This window comes from Styela clava, chromosome 4, assembly GCF_964204865.1.
Source record: "Styela clava chromosome 4, kaStyClav1.hap1.2, whole genome shotgun sequence".
NCBI classification, from domain to species: Eukaryota; Metazoa; Chordata; class Ascidiacea; order Stolidobranchia; family Styelidae; genus Styela; species Styela clava.
This window is the reverse complement of record NC_135253.1, coordinates 5,675,978-5,698,024: the sequence shown is the minus strand read 5'-3', so window position 1 is coordinate 5,698,024 and position 22,047 is coordinate 5,675,978. Positions and strand designations below refer to the sequence as shown.

The following is a 22,047-nucleotide window of genomic DNA, read 5'->3' as shown; positions in this document are numbered from 1 at the left end:
CAAAATGTGGGTTGAATGGCCTGCTGGTTGGAACGTTGAACCTGGCTTTGTTGGCATCACAGGTGAAATACATCAGGTTCACACCTCACACCCACCATCTTAACAGATGGTGTAAAAAAATTGGGTAGACTATAGCAAACCGGCAATAGTTAGATTTGAAAAATAGTGGCTCATGCTGTATCTTGTAAAGGGAATGGTTCAGAGTTATCGCGGTTCAATGTTGTAAACAAATTATGGTACCGTACCAAGAGAGATAAAGAATGAGAATGACAAAAATCTTTCACTTTCCATAAACTTATGCGAATCCTAAATTGTCTTTAATTAGTATATATTCACCCTACAATCACTTTAACTTTATATTCGCTGCCGATATATTGTTCACGTTTTTCTTCCTTTCGTACTAAAAAGAAATCTTGTCGGTCTTCAATGGGTTTAATTAAAACAGCTGTTTATTTGAATATGTTAGCCACAATAATAACACTGTATTATAATATATTTAGGTTGTTACTGATTCTGACATTGATATTTCCGATGATGAACCGGATGGTAGAAGAAAGCATCAACAACATTATCCTATTTTGCACAATACTTCATCTGTATCTCGAGCTCAGGTAATTATCTCTTATTTTTCAAGTATTGAATTAATTCCGGATTCGTATAATGCACTTCATTCTTGCTAGAATTTTGTAGCTGTCCAAAAAAGCAAAAACGGCATTGATAAAATTTGACAACGGTAGCGTCGAAATGTGGCAACAAGGTGGTAATTCAAATCTGACATTATCTATAAGTTTCAATGGATAGTTTTTATTCGCATAAATTTATTGTAGGGATTCGTAAATAATTGTAAACCCTTTCACGGGCTCCATAACACCAAAAGTTCGAGAACCCTCTACTTAAGCCACCATGTATGCGTAGGACAGATTTTTTATACGACGTATTTATGTCTTTCGCTTTGAATATATACGTTAGGACTTTGTTTTGGAGAGATCAGAAATCAGAATCGGCATTGCTTACGCAATTTATTACGAGGTGGTGCATGACATTTGAACCTTAAATTTAAACCTGTGATGTCATCTAGGTTAAGTCTAACGCATCAACCTTTAGGCCATCGTGCCCACGCACCAGCACTTTTAACCAATGCGATTATACATTGCCAATCACCAATCTGAGAATTATTTCATACAGAGCAACTAATGATGTACCAGTAATAGCAATCTAGTTCTTCATAGCCACATTGATCGTCAAGGAATTGAGTTTGACTGTTTGTAATTGTGGGCCGGGTACTAAGATTTTATCTTTTCAACTTTATATGTAAAAAATTCTTTGTTTACCAGACTTCCTCATCCACCGATACAAAGTGTAAGAGGCCCAAACCCATCAAACCAATGGCAGGTTCCAGTGGTTCTGCCAGTCCACTTATTGGATCAGGTCCTACTGCAGGAAAAAGCTCAAGTCCTTTTCAACCCACTGGTAAAGTTTTCAAGACGTTGTCACCTAGGCCTGGTCACGCTCCTCTACCGAATACCACTGGTAATATGAAAAGTGTCGCATCTGCCCAGATGTCCAATGTACAGGCTTTGAGCAGTTCAGGTATGTGTACAAGTTTTAATGATTGTGTGTACATGACTCGTTCTGAAAAATTAAATTGCGCTCAAATTAGTGATTTGCTTTGAATAAAATTCTACCTATTTCATTGCTATATGGGAAATCATTTTTTTATTATATAACTAAATTATTTCTTATTCCATTATCAGCATTACCTACAGTCTATTAAAAAAGTCTAAAAAGACGTTTGCTAACTGATAACATAACTTGTAGACTGACTAGAATGCGTTCTGTTGTTATTTTTATTCTCAATATTGCATAATACAACTGATAGTATTATCTTTTATGTAAATATAAAGTTTGTATATCTCTAAAGGACAATACAGATTTATCATTTATGGAATTTACCTTTGCAGCTGTATTATTTAGTAATTCTGTTGCTTTTTCACATCATTTTATAAATACACTTGAAATTTCTTTCCTATTTTGCAGAACTTCCTGGAGTCGGTCAGTCTATCAGTCTCTCTCAAGGACATGTCCAATTTGCCGTAGCACAACAGAGTCGATCATACCAGCCTACCATGATTATAGGACCGGGCGGTGTACAATATTTGGCTTACTCTGCTCCGCAAGCACAAAACTCTACATCCTCAAGTTCCAATGTCCCTGGTGCTGGCGGAAATATAGTCATTGTACCGTTACAAAACGGCCAGATTTCTAGTTTAAACCATCCAGTTCCTCCACAGAAATTGCCGACTACATTTGCAAATCAAATTCAAGTGACAACCAGAAATACAAGTATCGTTAGCTTTTCCGAAAATGCCAGAATTTCAAGCTTCATGTCGCATGTAACCACAACAGCTGCGGCAGTCAGTATTACTATGGCTTCATCTACAATCAACACTGCTATTTCACAGGTAATTTTTCTTTATCAGAGCTTTCAATAATCTCATAGCCCAGAGTATCTTAAACTGAGACACCATGGAACGGTTCTCTGAGGGTCACAAAGAATTTTACTAGCTATCATTTATAAGGACTGCAGGAATTCAAGGTGAATTAACTGTGATTGTTTATTTGTCGATCAAATGCCTTTACTTTTTTACTTTCTTTTGTTGGCTAGTTATCAATAAATATTGCCAATAAAAACCTAGTAGAAACCTGTTAAAAGCAGAACTAGGTATTTTTATACAAGAGCAGGTGGCTACAGATTGTTGAGTCTTCTGAATAGGTCCATGGATTGTGAAAGTTTGAGAACCACCGTTTAGTAGGCTATGTTTTTTTCTGATTTAGTGAGGTTCTAACTCATTCTGGTTTCATGCACCCTTTAACTGATTTTGCAATAGCAGTTTGTATACAATTCCATTTATCTAGGTATCAATAAAGACTACGACTGTCCCGCCAAGTTACGTGACAGTAATGTCCTCTGTTGCAAACGCCACATCTGCACTGAACGCTTATGCCACATTGCCAGGGGCCAGGCCGACACTGCCACCACAAATATCAACACACGCGACTCATAATTATGGTAAGTTAAGTTTTTGTTAAGCGTGGGTTATGTGGCCAAGTGGTTAAAGCGTTATATATATACCTAAGGTGTAATAAATTGGGTAGGCAGTAGGCACTAGGTAATGCGTTTCCAAACTCTGCTATGCAGAGCCTTTTCCAGAGCAGAGGGTATATAAATGCACCATTTAAAAAAATTAGGCTGTAAATTACCGGTATATCAAAATTTGCAAGCAAAATATGTAAAAATCAGTTTTGTTGCAGAATTATTTAAAATTGGTTGTGATTCATGTCGAAATTTGCAAGCAAAATAAGTAAATATCAGTTTTGTCGCTGAATTATTTAAAATTGGTTGTGATTCATGTCGAAATTTGCAAGCAAAATAAGTAAAAATCAGTTTTGTCGCTGAATTATTTAAAATTGGTTGTGATTCATGTCGAAATTTGCAAGCAAAATAAGTAAATATCAGTTTTGTCGCAGAATTAATTATTTAAAATTTGTTGTAATGTATGTCAAAATTTGCAAGCAAAATAAGTAAATATCAGTTTTGTCGCAGAATTAATTATTCAAAATTTGTTGTAATTTATGTCAAAATTTGCAAGCAAAATAAGTAAATATCAGTTTTGTCGCAGAATTGTTTATTTAAAATTTGTTGTAATTTATGTCAAAATTTGCAAGCTAAATAGGAAAATATCAGTTTTGTCGCAGAATTAATTATTTAAAATTGGTTGTGATTAAAATCAAAATTTGCAACCAAAATAAGTAAATATCAGTTTTGTTGCATCATTAATTATTCAAATTTTGAGTCATAATTTTCACCGTCGCCAAGCTTAACCATTATTATTATCCTGTCATTTATTACCACTAAGTTTCAGAATGTAGTCCCAGTGATAGAAGCTCCTAAGTTTTAATATTACTTCAAACAGATACAAGAACACCTATGTCATTTCCAATTGGAGTCCCTCCATCCGTGCCACAAATGTTTCCTCCTGTTATGACAACTGAAATTCAAAGGGCTCGACTTTCACATCCAATTGCTTCAGCATCGGCACAGTTTGGGAATCACCCAGTTATACCAAGTTCTCATTCAGCTAATATGTAAGTTTTACTATTTTATTATAGTTTTTTTTAGTTATTATTGAGTAATTAAATTTAAAAATTTAACTTAATTTGATACTCATCCAATGAAATATCATCTCCTTCCATTTTAACGAATCACAAAACTTTTTTTATATTTTATTTTTCTAAACGCTGGACACGTAAAACAGTTAGTAATATGGAACAACGCCGCAACACTTCTCATATTTATAATTGGGGAGAGGAAAGCTGAAAAAATGGCATAATCATATGGCAAACCATGACCTTTTGTCCGGTTACCAGTCCATGTCGGGTATGGGAATAATTTCAGATTCATGGACTCTATGTAGCACAATGCGCCAATCTCTGTAAACCACTGATTTGAATATTAACTGATTGCATACATTAGGTTGATATTTTGAAATTTCTCTATTGAAATAATATCTCTCCAGTTTACCACCATTTAAATGATTTTTCAGTCAAATCTGAATTCTATTTCTTATTTGTATTCCAGTGAAAGAAGAAAAAGTCTTGGGTTTCCTTCATCTGGTGAGGATAAGGTATCTTTGCCTTCTACCGGTACCAGAGCACCAGTTATCGGATACAGTCCTGCTATGGCGAGTCAACCTATACATCGACGCGGACATTCTATACCTACAACAATGCCATTATTAACATCGGCAACACACTCTATTTACCCCGTTGCCATACCACCAACTGTGTCACATTATCGTAGCACTTCTGTCCCCAGTCAACACGAAGGGCAAGTACAGAGACCAGAGCCTGCTCCAATGATCAAACCTACTTCTGCCATGTATTTTGTAACTGTGCCCTCCCGCCTCGCACCGAGACTTACAGACGGTCCGTCACCAACTTTGACGGCACAAAGTCGTATTATACCAGGACGAGATGATTTTGCAATGTCAGCTTCGCACAATGCTGCAGGACCAACAATTCAAGATTCAAATGTCTCGCATGGAAGTAATGTCATGACGATTCCTCACAACTTAGCTATTAATGGTAGCTTGGCTGGAGCGTTGCCGTTTCATCCTGCCCATCCACAGTCTTTTGTCATTGCAAGTATGTTTGGTTTGAAATACTTTTTTGTGATTCCAATTACGAATGTTGGGATTGTAAGTAGGAAGATTAAATAAATATATAATTTCAAGTATAGCCTGGATCAGAGACATTTCAAAAATTTTATTTATTTGACACTGAATGCATAGTCAAATATAGGTTTCTAAAAACTATTTTTTATGACCATACTGTATACCATACCAGTATATTTATGGTATCGTTCGGATTACTAATATTTATAGTATAGAATTTTCATATTCATATTGGGGGAGAGGAAGGCAGAGAAGACGGCCTAATTGCATGGTGAACTACGAACCTTCTTATGTTATTAGTGTGTGTTGTGTACGCGAATAGTTAACTAGTATCAGATGCACAGACTTGAACCTGGTGTGGAAACCACTGAGAAATGACAAAGACAAAATGTTAATTGTAAAATGATTGCTTTGTTTCTGGCATTATGTAAATCAATACAAGTATTGATCTAATAACTAATATGGTTAGATCTCCAACATGTTAGTGATAACCAAACACTCTGTTAGCCAGGATTATCATATTAATTCATGCAACTGTTTGTTTCTCACCATTTGTGTATACATTCCAAACATTCTTTTATTAAATACATATGTATAATCTTAATAATATATGACTGACCCATTTAAATTTAATTTCCTAATTTTTTCACCATTTATTTTCAGCTAATGTCTCAACTACACAACCAAGTGCTACTTTGCTGGACAGACATAGGATCAATGTGGCTGCACCATTGAAAGTTCGTGCCTCTGTAGCTAATGTACCTATTGTAACGTCCGAGTCATATGCTGGAGGAACAAGTCATTTTGTTGTTAGAGATGTAAGTTTATATTTGATCGCATTGTATAATGAATTCAATACAAGAGAGCAAAGCTCATATGATATGTAAAGGCTTCTAGTATTACCAGGCTGAAAAGTTGAAAAAATACAAAAGTAACAACCTCTTTGACTCTTTCATCTTAAACTTTCAAAATTTTGGAAATGATTTGTCTAGTAGTTGAAGAGTAAATGGACTTTTTTGTTTCGACCATAAATGCTAGAATATATCGACAATACCAATTTAACAAAGGTATCCACTGGTTAGCTAAAATGTAAAATTCTAATGAGTGATTTGGATAACTATTCAGTAGTGTTTCTATCATTTGACACACTACCGCTGGTCACTATAAACAAGAGTGATGCTTAGCACTGGCTCATTGTCTTGAAAATGAAAGTTTTCTTCGTTGATGATCTCCGTTTATTAAAAAGAACTACAATCATCATTGGCTGAATGGTCTTGAGTTTAAACTCTGGCCAGTTGAGTCACTTTGTCTTTCAATCCAAACCAACTATCCCAGAGTACCAGAATTTAAAACTCTAACTTATTTACAAAACTCACAAAAGCTTTCCATGACTCAATGCTCTGTACAGAGCTTTATTCACATTAAGACACATTAAGCAGAATAATATATAAATAAATACAGATAAATCTAATTGAACCTTTTTTGTGTAGGCCTTCTCTTCGGTGAACACCACAAATTCATTGCAAAATGTCATGTCATCGATTGAAAAACCATCAGCTGGTTCAACAGAGATGAAAAGTGTGGTAGAACCGAATCGATCTGTGCCTTATTCTGCGGTGAGAACTAGCAGACTCAGTCAGGTATGGACATGGAAAACACTTAATAAATTACCCAAGTGTCTTGTCAAAAATGAAAAAATAATTTCTAAAACATTGTTTTACAGGATTCTAATGCTTCTTCATCGAGTACAACTTCATCAGTGTTAAAATTAGATCCTGTACCATCTAAATTTTTATCGAGAAGAAAGAAAAGTCTGCTTTATTCTTCATCCGAAGGAGAATACCAAGAAGAAAATGAAAGGTAAATTAGATCAGGCATCTTGATGAATAAGTGAATTTGAAGATACTGATAAGAATTAGGAAGACGGGGAATATCTAATATCTCAAGACTGAATTTCATCAAACCAAATTTGGTCTGATAATTGGATGCGGTTTGTTAGGCATATGACATTGGGCCGTTTTGTCAGCTTCTCTCTCCTGGATAAATATGGAAATCCTATTTTTTAGATCAGGGGTTTACAACCTGCGGCCCGCAAGGAAAAATTGTGCGGCTCGCAGAGAAGTGCTAATTTTGAAATCTGTGCGGCCCGTGAAACGAGTTTTTACTTCGGTTTAATCTGAAACATGCGAGTAATCCCAATCTCTTCTCATTGCAAAGCCAATATCGGAGTCCAATTTATGCATATAACGTTACAATGCCCGAAGCTAGCTTATGCAAAGTAAACAACGCATGTCATAAGATCAATAACCAAAATATTTGTGCCTGCACGGGCCTATGTTGAAAAAGGTGCGGCCTGCGGTTTCACTCAGTCACTTGTATCTGGCCCTCTTATATTAAAGGTTATACCCCCCTTGTTTTAGATGATCCTCAATCTTACATCAGCATAACTTCATTGAACCCTTGGATCTTAATCCTAATCCACATCAATGTGCTATAAAGTCTATATGACATTTTCGCCTTATCTCAATTTATGTGTATTTTATTTATTACAGATTGGAAAAAGAGTTTGAAATATCTGAAGAAGATGCTCAGGTAGAGACATATTGCATTATCTTGTTATCTATTTTCTTATATTGAGCAGATTGGCAATGGTCATATGTAATAAATATCGATATTCTAAAATCAGCACTGTGAAAATATTCTAGATATAATGCTAACTTGTGGTATTATATGGATTTTTTGGGGACTGAGTTAAATATGCTTTTTGTCCTTATAATATGCTTTTTGCGGAGTGGACTCTTATACATATAACACAAGGATACTGTGGCTAGAATGAAAATAACTTTAGGTGATTCAAAAATGTTACAGAAATATATGTGTTATTTGCAACTCTTGAATACAAAAGTGATAGTATGCCTATATGTCAAACTCTTTAAATTTTTGGTTTGATTGTTCATATCCTATTCTGTTTTGATAGGCAAATACAACTGACGTCATTGAGGCACCATTTTACAACAAAATATCTTCTGTCAAAATATTACAAAAGAAGGCGGACATGAAAGATCAGGATAGAGATAGAGACAGGTAGGGATGTCCGTATCCGAATACTAAACTATTCTAGAATGCTTCTGAAAAAACATTTCGAATATCGTTTAAACTAAATTACTAGAACCAAAATAATACTTCACAAGTGTTTCAGTAACTTTATTTCCCAACATAAGTGTGAACATGTGACATAGTCTGTCAAACTAAACTGATGCGAATCACTGGAGCATTCTCTGAGAAAGTTATTTCTCTGAATTAAAGAAAATATACTGTTGCCATCACAAGCTTCTAATCACGGCTGGGAAGCTGATTCTTAATCACAGTGGCTTTGGCTACAGCTCCAGGGAAAACAGTTCCTTTTTAGAGCTTCTGAAGTATGTGCATGGCTCACAACCTGAACCCTAAACTGGTACACATAATAATGTTCATGTTGTGCGGCACAGTGCCGTATGACTGTACTAGTACCGTAGCCTACTGGCACAGATAAACTCCGATTCCATTAGGCTACCGGTACGGTACTGCTGCACTGCTATTCAATCAAACAACACCGTACCCATCTTTACCTTTAAAACTTCCACCGTGCGTTATGCAGTTATGATAAACTCGCAATAGAAAACTAATCACTTCCATAACAGAGATACCGGTACCGTACCGGTTGCCTGCACCGTCAACATCAGATTGTCGGCAATAATCGCACAAGTCTGGACATGCCCAGACATGCCCGTTTCGTCACGCTTGATAGAAAGCAGAGGTCACTATGGTTCACGCGACGGACGATTCAGCACTTACTAACGTACTTTGAAAAAAAAAATACTGAAAAAGATCGTGCGCGACGTCGCAAGTTTTATACATGTTAAATTACGATTAACCGAAATTGGAAAAAACTATTCGAATACAGCTCTAAACGAAAACGGAAACGATAAGGACATCCCTAGAGACAGGTTTGTTTAACGGGATATGAAATTTTTTCCATACGTGTATAGGCAAGTGTAGTGATGTAATTACCGGCTATAAATAATAAATACCTGCTTTTAAATTAAACTTAATCTCGTGATCGTTATTGTGTACTTTAGGCCTTTTGAAGTTGTAAACATGTAGGCCTAAAGAATAAAGGCAAAAGGTCAACTCTCATTCCACATCTTTGCCTCATTTTCCTTTGAAATGATAGAAAATCACTCATGTTTGCTAAAATCGGTTCAGCAAATAAATAAAATGCAGCTCAATAAATTGCAGCAAGTAGTGTCTTCCTCTTTTGTAACGTAACAGTTTGTAGCAATAGACACAGACACTACATAACAGGAAGTGAACGACATAGAAAAATAGAATGAATTTATTGATCCCTATACACAACACTTCTAATAAATACAATATGTAAAACATTCAATCATATATTAGTTGTTCAACACAATTCTGTTAATTTCCGAGATGCACTTGGAAAATCGCCTTTTTTGGGAACTGCTATTGGGAACCTGTCTTTTTATAGTGCAAGAAGTAAAACCAAGTTCAGTTATTGAATTTCATATTTCGAATTCTCAAGATAACAAGTGTTTTGTTTTGTTGCAGGATACTATGTCAAGTCAATTTTAAAGAACAATTCAGTCAACTTCCGCAATTTAAACCAGAGTTAGTACCAACACCTGGAACACCGAAAGAACTTCCGACAACTCCTGATGTTCTGTTGCAAAGTTATAGAAAGAAGAGAAAACTTTCTACAGGTAATTTGTAATCTTTTTTTTCTATTCACTATGGGTTGTCATCGGAGACGCACGCAGTCAGGACTTTCAAAAAGGGGGGTTCAAAATAACGCCACCCGTTGAAATTGTGGATAATGATTTTTTTGTTGAGCAAAATATTACAGATATGTGCATTTTAAAATGTCTTGCTATAGTAATTTAATTGCGTACACCATAACTCGTGTTTGCGTCAACTGACAACAAATTATAAACATAACCACACTAAAATAGTTTGGCTAAATTACCCGATTTCAAACATGATATGAGGTTCATATTTGGATGAGTATTTTAATATTATTCTTTGTATTTATTTTGATTTTAAATCAGAAATGTCTGAAGTATCCAAATGTATTCTAAATCGGGTATATTTGAAATTTCAAGTTCTTGGTTTTAGGAATATTCTGTTTCCATTCTCACTTATTATGGGCATCTCCTCTCTCTGTTTTAAACATATTATTGATATTTATTTTCTTGTATATACTCCAGAATCTCCAAACACTCCAACTTCTCCTCATTTAAAACGAAGACCAAGAAAAAAAATCCACAATATTGGTTGTGAAACACCTCACTCAGCTAATTCACTACCAAGTTCTGCAACAAATACTCCTGCGTCAACTTCTGGAGGCGATATATTTACATTCGAACATGGAGAGTCAATCCTAAGAAAAGGTTAGTGTGAGATATATTGTATAAAAGACTATTTTGCTATCTTCAACCGTGTGAATGTTGACAATTTAGTTGCACCATAAAGTAGGACAAATTGGTCGATAAATTTGTGAATGGCTGAACATTTTACAACAGCTTCCAATTTTCTCGGAATAATGAATGCTCAAGCCATTTGATGTTATATCAGAGAGACGTTAACAGCTATCAGCATTAAATGTTTTTCTCATTTTTCTTATCCAAATTTATCAAAGCAAGGCACAAAGCGTTTCATAAAAGTAGAAGAAGATACTCATGGAACAGTGGCAAGAAATCAGTTATATGTTCTGACAAAATATCCGAGAGATACTTGTTGTCATCGCACTTAGTCTGTAGCAGCAGCAAACTGGCTAGGTGTAGCTAAGTTCACAAAATATTTAATCTCAATGCAAAATTATGTTATTATTATAAGTAGATCAAAAAATTATTTTTTTTTCATTTAACTTGATTTTACTTTTTCCTTGTATGTGTTTTAGTGGTTGAACCGTTTTTTTAATGGGGTGTTTGAAACTTCCAAACTATGGTTCACTCTTGAAAAGATACATTTTTTTTATTATAGTGCTAATATTTACATATCTATTTTTTCAGATGATTCTGATACATCTGAACCTCCTGATTCAAGAGGAAGTTCATTGAGGAAGATTCTTGATCTCAGGAGATCTCTTGTGATGAAATTATTCGAAGAGCATGGATTTTTTCCGAAAAGTAAAAAACATGCAAATATTTTTTTTCTATCTCTAATTTCAAGACACTTATGACCCATGACTCAACTTGACCTGCTACTTCTACCCCAAAATGATGCTTTTTTGTTGTTTCATTAATTCTGATTAAACTAAAATAATGTTATTTATATATTTTTTCAATTTCAGATCAAATTACGGCAGAATTTCAAGCCAATCACTCTGATGTGTTCCCGACCAAAAATTGTCTTCAGCTGAAGATAAGAGAGGTATGTCAATGCGATCAATACGTAACTTTTGATAGTTTTTCTCATTTCAGTCTAGCAAATCTTTAAAAAAAAATGTTAATTTGATTGTTTTCCTGTATCTTGTCAACTGACCAAGACATTTGGAACATATTCTTGAGAAGATGTTAATTTTGTTTACAGCGTCAAGGATTACTGGGACTTGTGGGTACAATGGGTACCCATGGTAATTTACGGTATCTATTCTGTTTTCTGGGCCACCTTGTTCATATATAATTCTTGGCTGTCATAATTACTTGCAACTCTTTTATCGGTACTTCTACTGTTAGTAGAAAGCTCAGAGTAATCTTGCCTAAACAAAAGCTTGAATATTATTTTTATTTCTTTTTCTAGGTTCGTCAGAAAATATATCAATGTCAACAAGATGAAGAACCAGCTACAAAGCAAACTTCTTCTACGACTTCGAATCTAGTACAATCCAAAATATCTTAAAAACCTTCCAAATTATTGTCCGAGGGACAACAAATAGACTTGGCTAAAGGGAGAGCAATAAAGCTAAATGCTCAAATATTACAAAGAAAAACCAAAATAACTCAATAAAATCATTTTGGGTTATTTATCATGAGCGGCCGAATATAACCCGATTATGGCAAAAACTTTATGAGTTATAACTGCCAGATTCAGAACTGATTAAACCATTGACTGATTATGAATCCGAAGCACAAAATTTCTCGAATGAATGAAGCATTTTGTCGAAAAGGAAATTTGCTTGTCATTTATAAATTTCATGTTGGAGATTTAATAATGTGAATGACTGACTATTCATTTTTGTACATACTTCTGAATTGAATATTCTTTTTTTTCCTGTACTGTAGTCGATGTGTTTTTATTTTGAAGGTGGCCAAATTGTTGGAAAAGGTGGAATGCATATTCGTTTGTCTCTGTTTTTAACAAATCAGTGCCTATTGAAAAGCGTACATTTTTGAACTTGAAGAATAAAGCCAGTTTGAGGTCTCTGTATGCATTTGAAGGTTTTTTACTTTTTGTTTTCGTGTCGGTTTAATATGTTTTCTTGCATTTCATCGTGAATTTTGAGTTGTTGTAACGATAGTTGTTCTTGTATTCAGCATTTCACTATCTTCTTCTTTCTTGTGCGATTTAGCATATTACAAATGCTTTTACATTGTTAACAACAACACAAATTGCTAAGTTCCATTTTATTTTTATGCTATTATCATTTTAACGAAGCGCGAGGTAGTGTATGTATACACGGTGTCCTATTTGTTCTAATTTAGCTTCATTTTTTTGTTACCACTACCATTAGCGTTCCGCTATTTTTCTTTGTTTGCTTGACACCGTTTTTTTTTCTTGTATTGTACATATTTGTACTTTTATTATTATTCTATTATGTTTGTAAATAATATTGCCATGTTTTTATGTGCCTGTGACCAAACAAGGGACAGTATTATTATAAAATTATGGCACAGTTGCTCAAGCGACGTGACATACGCTTTTAAAAATATAATGCACATTTTTGTGACAATTCGTTCGCTTATTTTGTCACCCAATTTTCTACGCTTGTCACATTTTCTTGTTATGTTTTCGTCGAAATGCTTGGCAGTTGGGTGTCTATAAAATACCTATTGCAGAATGAAATTAGCTTGTTTAATCAAAACTATATATTTCAATTGATAATGACTTAAAGATTAATTATTCTACTTGATTGAACGCAACTATATTATCCTATCCCTAATATAAAATTAAGTCTACTATTTCGGAAATGTTGTCGATGGTTTTGAACTAGTTACCATACCAATTATCTTCTTTATAGACATGAATTGGTAGATAATATTTGGTCGAGTGTTTTTGTTCAATTTGTATTACTAATTGCAATTTATAGAAATATTCGAAAATTTCATTTAATAACAAATTTCAGCTATCATGCGTGTGTTGAGTTGTCTTTCAAAAGTGAGTTCAGTGACAATATGGGATAATTCTTGTCACAGATTTTTAAACTGCCTTCATGAAACTTTATGTAAAAACGATTTTATTTTACCCATTCAAATTGTTGAAATCGAGCATGGACAGGGGTACTTTGCAGTGGTTTCCAGTTCCTAACCTTACTCGGCCTAATATAAATGTTTTCGATTTAACAGGGTGTGTATTTTTGTACATAGCATTCTCTCTTCCATTGTTTTTTCTTTGTATCTTCATCTTTAATTAGAAATTTTTCACTCAAGCACTGCCAAGCATGGACTGAGTCAAAATACTATTCTTGACAATGCTCGGTCAAGTGTGAATTTCTATTAAATATTCGTTTTTTGTTCATTTGATGAAATTTTTAGCGGTTTATTATTAAAAAAATATTAGATGATTTTGTAATTATCCTGATCTTATGATTTTAATACACAAATGCTCTTCAAGTTCCGTCAAAGATAAAACTTGTAATCGGTAATATTATCTGATTTTATCTCATCTCAAGTTTTATATTCATACTATTAATGTAAATTAACTGAGGTATGATTGAAAAAATTTTAGATAATTGAAAAATTTTTAGATAAATGTTGCACTGTCTTTTATGTAGAGAATTATTTTGGCGATTTAGTAGCTCACATGAGTTATTATATTATAAATGGACAGTTATATGAATTATATGGCCACAGTAGAACCAAAATATCTCATGTCACATTTTTAGTTTTTAGAAAAATAGCATTTTATCAATAGTTTGGTTCTAACAGCTAAACTGAAAAATTGACATAAAGGGGTACCACCGTAGTATATGTACTAGGGCAAATTAGGATTAGGCCATAATTTTATTATGATTTTTCTTAAGCTTTCCGGCTGAACCGAGAGTTCGCGGACTGGCCTTTATTTATACAACTTGATGTGAAGTAGGCGAACAAATTTAGTTACCTCCATAAAGGTACATACACTTCTGGGGCGTCCATAAAGGACTACTTAAAATCAAAACTAAAACAAATACAACTTCGAAGACCCAGAGATGGTCCCGGGTCCATAATGACAGATAGATATAAAAGTCCGTTACAGAATAATGTGATATGAGCTACTTTCGTTTTACTGCGGCTATATTCTTGAGGGTAAAAAATCTAAAATTTTGCATATGTGGTTTATTATTATAGCACTAATCAAATGTTATTGAAACAAACTGCACTACTACTTTTTAATAAATAATATTTTATTTTCGATTTAAAATTAAACAATTCCCATTATACAGTACCCTGTTCATTTACATAGCTCATTTGCGACATTTACCGAATATATGTCGCCTATTCATAATACTTATATCCATTAGATTTGATTTCATAGTTTAATTTCTTAACAATATTTTCAAGCGACGCGTTTTGGGGTTTCAGGATTAAGAATTTAATAAAGACGCTGTTATCTGTTACTACTTCACTCTATTATAAGTTTTCTTTCTTCTGTTCAGATTTTTTCTCCGCATTCTGAATTGTTTTTGTTGAGCATGAGCCTCAGGCAGTCAGTAGTTCACTTCGACTGTATTCTAAATGGGTCAAGACAATGATTATAAATATAGATAAAGATGAAAATGTGTAGTACTCTTATTGGCCACTTTGAATATAATTTCCCTGGCATATATGTTAAAATTTTCAAAAATTCATACCATACTTACCGAAAAAGTTTCCAAAGTTGTCACAGTATTTTTTATGTTTTAAAACAACAATTTTCAAGATGTTTTAAGATTCCTTTCGGGTTCCTTGATTTTGAAAATGATTTAATAATTGATGACTTGATATGCTTTCTAGTTTCTATATTCAAACCATTTGGCTAACCTTAGCTAAAAGGCTGGTTTTATTCTGGCCTGTGTTTGATTATTTGTTCTGGCTGAAAACCAGAAAGTTTTAGAACTTCTATTCTTTTTAATAAACTATTTCATTTCCATATGATAGTAGTAATGTATTAGGTAAAACTATTAGTTAATTGTTATAAATAAATTACTTTGAACAATTCGCCTAGTTTGTTTGAAACCCTGATTTTTGCATGCAGATGATCGCTTGTTAAAACAGCTTTTTGCCATTGTAAACTACCTATTACTCCCCACACAGAGATAATTTATGTTCCCCTATTATTTTTCCAGTGTTGTTTATAGGCCTTAACAAGTACTATCCTGTGATATTGTAAAGCACATAACTTAGCATATCGAGCAGCTAATTATATGTTATAATAATCCATGATAAACTACTGATAATGCAGATTGTGTTATTTGGCTCACACTTTTCAATGTTATGATGGTTAGCTATTTTTTCATTATAGTTAATACTTCTGTGGCTTATGCTCTACAAAGCACAATTTATGTTAGTGCATTTGTTGCCTTGGTTCGTGGTATTCAAAGCATGATCTTACAGATTTTCTGCCAATTCACCTTTTCTGTTCTGTTGTGTAGATTTTGAATAAAAGAATTTAAATTGCTCTATTTGGTATTGATGTCTTGGATGCTAGCTAGGGTGCATGAGATTTGGAAAAACTGATTTTTTCTGAACGGAAAGCGGTGGCCTGTTATGACAAGTTTGTTTGGTAGTTCAGAATAAATCGGTATTCTAAAATCACTTGTACCGAATAATTGCGATCGGGTAAATAGTGGGAATGGAAATTCTTTCAACATATTGCTTGATCAGATATTTTAAAAAAGCAAAATTGTAGAGGTAATTTTGTCTTCATTTCAATTTAAATGTCCTGAGAATTGGATTTTATTCGATAGCAAACAGGCATCCCCTGTGCTGATGAAATTTTACAATTTTTTTTTACTTTTGTGCAAAAATTCATGTAATCCTACATTTCTACACCTTCCATATTGCATATTAGGGTAGAAATAAAATTAGGAAAGAATTGGCATTTTCTTTGTTGGGTGGGGGAGTATTGGAATAAAATCATCAGTAAATATTAGTTGATGGTTATTTTGATAATAAAACTGGAAACGCAAGAAAGCGTGCAATAGTCTTCATCGTTTTTACCGCTGGGCATCCAACGCCGACTTTTTTTTATTCTGAATTCTATTTTATGCACGCTGTGATTAATGTTTGATGTCTACCTCGTTTTCTTCTCGAGAATACGCAAGCAATTAAATGAGAGAGATATCTCCGAGTATGTTACTACAGGTCTCTGGCTGATGAATGAATTAATCGAAACACGAAAATCCTAATGGCATGTGACAGTAATGAATGCTGTAACTGGTAACCAAGCCATACGGTTCCATTACATTTGAACCCATGGCAATTGCACCTGCATACTATTGCACCTATGGAAATTTTTTTGTTGTACGGATAGTTGAACCCATACTAACCCTAACCCATGGGTTTCAGCACCCGTATATTGATTGAACCCGCGGATATAGACATGGGTTCAAATGTACGGTCACCAAGCCATACAAATACTATACCAAGCTTGAACGCTGGTATCACAATGTGCTCAAACTATAGCTGGCACCCCACTCAATTAATTCCAACAGCATAACTATTAAGTGAGAGGTGAAAAAATTTATTGTCAAACCATTCAAAGCCTGGCCATAAACAGTTTATTTCAGTGGTACTTAAACTGGGTTCGATCGAACCCCTGGGGTTCGGTGGAGCTGTTCCAGGGGTTCGGCGAAGGTGCTCTGAAACAGTTGCATATTATGAGACTTTTTTATCACCATGCATACTAATTATGCAAAAATAACTATAGTTCATGATGACTAATTACTAATGACTTGAACAATTGAATGGAACAATTAATTGGTGTTACCCTTATTCATATTCTACCGTACTAATAAAATTTAACTCAATTTTACGGATAAATCGAAGATAGGCAGTAATTGTACATGAATGAATGCAAAATCATAGCGTGTTTGAATTTCACTAGGTGATAAATTTGCAACAAGGAATAGTTTATCGCAGAGCTTTACCCGAAATTATTATGATCCATTCAGGACAACCTCGATATGGCGCCGAATTAATCCTATCTCTATTTCTGTAAAATAAAACAATTGGCAAACGATTTTATTCGCATTTCAGCGCAGTTTAAAGTTTGAGAACAAATTGCTTGAACTACCAACGTTTATGGGGTATATTATCATCTTTCGGATTTTCAAAGTTATTTTTTATCAGTTTTCGCCTGTTCACCCGCATAACTTATACAACAAAAACCATCTGCTCATTCTGCCGCCAACGTCATTGTGACAAAACAATGGTTATTCCCACATGGTTATTGATATCTAAGGTTTCATCACAATGTTCATATTCTATAACCTTGCAAGAATAAGCTTCCGCTTTATGACGTTACGATTTGGCTTCTAATTTCAACCGTTCAGTATAATGGGGTTCGGCGGGAGCTTGCAGAATAGCGCAGGGGTTCGGCAGGCTCACAAAGATTAAGAACCACTGGTTTATTTGAAATAATAAAATATTGCAACAAGTATTGAAACTATTGTGTGATAGAATTAAGCTGCAAAGTACAAGGAATGAAAACGTCATTGAAGTTTAACATAGGTTAACCAACCACAAAATTACTCGCAAATCACCTAGAAATATCTAGTAAGTTTGTTAACACCCTTGAATCAAGCTCTTGGAACACTGCATGTATCTTGCATCCAATAAGCCATACCGGTATTCCTTAACACGTAGCTTATACAAATACTGATGTGATACACAGGGTGACCAGAGAAAGCAGAACCCAGGTCCTTCAAAACATATTCTAGAAAAAACCTTTCTAGAAACCTTTCTATTCTAGAAACTTTTGTGCAGTCCCAGATCACTGAGGCTTTTGGGTACAATCATACACAAACAGAAGTTAAGTGTTAAATAAATTTCTTTTTTTTCGTAGATATAATTTAGAAATTCATAAGTTTTGTTTTCTTATGACACTGTGTATCTCTTTGGGCATCATGTTGTAGAGCGGCCATTGTGAGCAGCCCGTTTCTTCCTTTTACTTTTCAGTCCAAGCGAAGGAGGTGGTTTAAAAGCAGTTTCACATGTAGAGCAGATAGGACTAAACTGACAAAATATTGACAAACATACAGAACAGACAAAACCGACATCGACGAGACTACGATGACAAAAACAAGCAGCTCTGTAGTCAACACCACTTCTTTTTTCTGTTGATGAAGTCAGAGTTAAACTTTGTTTTCTAAGATCGGGATTGACAAGAAAAGCAGTCTGAAACAAATGCAATATTAAGTTATCAAAGAATCAGTTTTTGGACACGAAGTGTACATAAATGAATCGTTTTGTTATTATGTTTAATATGTTGTTGTTGTTGGTATTTTTCTTCTTGTTATGAAAAAATCTCTTTTTTCGTTTCATTAACTAATGGACCACTAGCTTTGAAATTTTCAGTGACTAAAGATTATATTTATTTATTTCCAAACTTTATGTGGGCTCTTCGTGATTGGTTTTTCACTTCGAAATTTCATGTGATGAGCTCTTCAAAATTAATAAAAATTATTTGTAGCGGTTCTGAGACCTTTATCGAGCTACTCGAAAGTCGGAAATATTTTGACCAAACCATAAAGTAGACTAGTTAAGGTACTGTATAAAGTAAGGTTGACTACTGCTTCACTTTGGCCTTTGTATTCATATATTTGAGCATCGCACTCTCAAATGTTCCAAATATATTTCTGTGTGGGTCGAGGTGGCAGTAAATACACAAATTTAAATCCCATAACACAGTCTCCTGCATTCCCTCTTGTATTTAATTTTTTGCAGTCACCGCAACACTTTTAAAGCATCAACGCAGATTACACTGAAATCGACTGTCCAGACCCAACAACAAAACAACTAATGGCACAGTTTAAACAATATGTACTTGTCACTAGTAATAGAGTAATAATAAAAAAAATAATTGAATTTAAATTACCAATAAATACTGTAAAAGTGACTCTTGATTAGGAATCTTCATATATATCCCCCCTGTCATGTCACATGCTTGTTGTAATAAACCAGAATCCTGCCCCAACACACAGGAATCGATCACAATTTGATGCTTTTGTGCTGAAATAATAAAAACATACCAGTTAAAGTCTCAATATGTAGACTATGTTTCACCGAGTATTGGCTAATGAATGCATTGAAGCATTCTGCAAACAGCTAATAATGGCAAAAACTAATTTCTCAGTATGGTATGAATTTGTGATAAACCTAAAGAATCACAATGTGTTACCATATTTTTTCTGAAAATCCCCTTTGACTTTTTTTAAACAAAATCATAGAAGATATTGATTCTATTTCCTAAAATATGTCATTGTTTATTTTGTAATTAATATTGATTAATATTGTTTCAAAAACTTTCTGTTTCCCAATGAGCGTAGCTTTTTCATTAGTGCAACTTTGAGGAAAGCTATGCTATGTAAAGCCAATCTGCATATCCCTTAACACACAAATTAACAAGGTGAACAACATTTCAGTTGGGATTCAGATTGTGGTCTGTTATTATACCTGTGGCTGCAACTGTATATCAAAAGCCATAAATACCTGCGAATATTACATTCATAAAACTCATATATTGAGCAGCGGCATCATCTGCAGCTTTGATGACAAGTATACGAGATCTTGTTTTCTCTCCCATTCGTGACTCCCTGTGTAATTTGTTGATATCTGGTTAACAAAAAGAATTGAAAGTTGGTTAAAAAGTGGAAAACCTGTATATGTGTGAAGAATGCTACCTGGTTACGTTTCCTTTGGTAGAAAAAAAACTATAAAGTCAGTCAACCTTATTAATATTCATATAATCAGATAATATAGTGATAACTCGCTAGTCAAACGACTCGACACTCGAACATAAAATCCGAGTCAAAAACGCTGCGGTACTCAAACGGAAATTCAGAGCTTATTAAACACCCGGGCCGAAATGACGCCTCCAGAACCATGCATCTTGACCATTTAACAAGCATCAGTTCGAGTCGGTACATTAGTGGGATGACACATGTTGAATAAATTTTGTGATTTAGTGCTTGTTCTTGCCCTTTTTGCAGTTAATGATGGCTCCAAAGAAAAGTCGTGATCACTGTATATCACACTAATAGCGAAACAAATAACAGTTTTTTCTCAATTTCAGCCCTTCACAGAGTTACCGTACATATCAAAACCTTCGAACCAATTTATTTCTCTGCCAGCATTGACCTGAAAATCTATGCCAAACTACAGGTTTATGCATGAAATAGAGTGTTGACATCAGTTGACATGTAGCTGGTATTGAATGAATGGTTGCTTGCAATTCCTATTAGTAATGAACTTGTGTTTAAATGAGGGCTTACAGCGTTTCATGAGACATACATAAAGCATAACATAAGTAGGTTGATATCGATATTTGCAACATTTAGAACTGAATTGAACACTCAAAACTGTTACTCTCAAATAATCTGAAATTTTAGGTATGAAACTTACAGCAGAGTGCAACAGTCATAGATCCTGCGATTAAGGAATCACTTCGAATATTACTTTCATTTAATTTTGTAGTCATCAGTGATTTGAACTCTTCAATGATTGTGTCATTTATGGCCGTAAATTTTTGGTGATCTTCGCCATCTTTCTAAACAATATTTTTGAATAGATCAAATTATTAGAAAAATATAGGTGTACGCAAATAGAATACAGCATTAGTCTATCTTGGCTTTGAATAACAAATATTTTATTATGGAATTAGCCATGCGCTCTCTGTACTCGGGGGAGACATTCCAGTTGGTGTTGCTTACTTTGGTTATGTCTGTGTACATTTACTAATTATACATTTATACTGAGTTAACGCACAAGGTTATAGCCAATTCTTGTGCGGCTTGATATAATAATAAGTTTTATGGTATATAGGTGGTAGAAAATATTTGTTAACTTTATATAAATAGCGCTGATTATTTGGTTTCTGCGAGACTAACTACTTATCCTTCTTCTATGCTTTTATGCCGTGGATCCGTATGCATATATTGCAAGGATGCTGTAGCAAGAGTAGAGATAAGTGCAGCAAGACTCTTGAATCACTTAGGTTTTATATAAATATCCTTACTTTTTGAGATGATTCCTCTCGTTTGGGATATAAATATTTTCTGAAATAAAAAGATTGTATGAATGAAAATAAAAAAAAAACAAATATACAAATCCACTTGATACCCAATTTAATGTTCCATTAATGTTTACCTGTATATCAAAAATGTTCTATTTTTTTTCCTAAAATATACAATTAGATATAAAGAATAAGCACTAACGTTTGAGATGTGTGACTGGCCAAGACTGCCAGTTTATTTTCATGATGCAACATCATATAAGAATTCACAAAAAGTAGCAAACAATCCAAGCATCTTGCTATCTGTGCTCTCCCTTGTAATGCTTTCAAGCCCCACCATACTGGATTCACATCAAATATTATAACAAGAAGCTGACTATCTTCAGCCATATGCAATATATTT

General features: G+C 34.1%; 2 protein-coding genes across 2 annotated transcripts in view; one reads left to right on the top strand and one right to left on the bottom strand.

The window, feature by feature from the left end:
- LOC120335449 (uncharacterized) overlaps positions 1–16,092 on the top strand; it is a 36,801-nt gene extending 20,709 nt beyond the window's left edge. Inside the window, exons 25-40 of the mRNA XM_039402954.2 lie at positions 501–611; positions 1,335–1,590; positions 2,038–2,462; positions 2,917–3,070; positions 3,975–4,146; positions 4,640–5,205; positions 5,898–6,052; positions 6,725–6,874; positions 6,958–7,094; positions 7,787–7,826; positions 8,212–8,318; positions 9,843–9,994; positions 10,499–10,681; positions 11,303–11,419; positions 11,584–11,663; positions 12,033–16,092. Of these exons, the coding sequence (XP_039258888.2) occupies positions 501–611; positions 1,335–1,590; positions 2,038–2,462; positions 2,917–3,070; positions 3,975–4,146; positions 4,640–5,205; positions 5,898–6,052; positions 6,725–6,874; positions 6,958–7,094; positions 7,787–7,826; positions 8,212–8,318; positions 9,843–9,994; positions 10,499–10,681; positions 11,303–11,419; positions 11,584–11,663; positions 12,033–12,131 (2,904 nt within the window). The 3' untranslated portion in view covers positions 12,132–16,092. The remainder of the gene's footprint in view (positions 1–500; positions 612–1,334; positions 1,591–2,037; positions 2,463–2,916; positions 3,071–3,974; positions 4,147–4,639; positions 5,206–5,897; positions 6,053–6,724; positions 6,875–6,957; positions 7,095–7,786; positions 7,827–8,211; positions 8,319–9,842; positions 9,995–10,498; positions 10,682–11,302; positions 11,420–11,583; positions 11,664–12,032) is intronic.
- A 1,166-nt stretch (positions 16,093–17,258) lies between these two features.
- Positions 17,259–22,036, bottom strand: LOC120325704 (general transcription factor IIH subunit 3-like). The gene is made up of 6 exons (XM_039391814.2): positions 21,847–22,036; positions 21,648–21,687; positions 21,035–21,179; positions 20,123–20,245; positions 19,509–19,642; positions 17,259–18,808 (listed from the first exon to the last, which is right to left on the bottom strand). Exons 1-6 carry the CDS (start codon positions 22,032–22,034, stop codon positions 18,536–18,538), a joined length of 903 nt encoding a protein of 300 aa, XP_039247748.1. The 5' UTR covers positions 22,035–22,036; the 3' UTR covers positions 17,259–18,535.
- Positions 22,037–22,047: the final 11 nt, after the last annotated feature.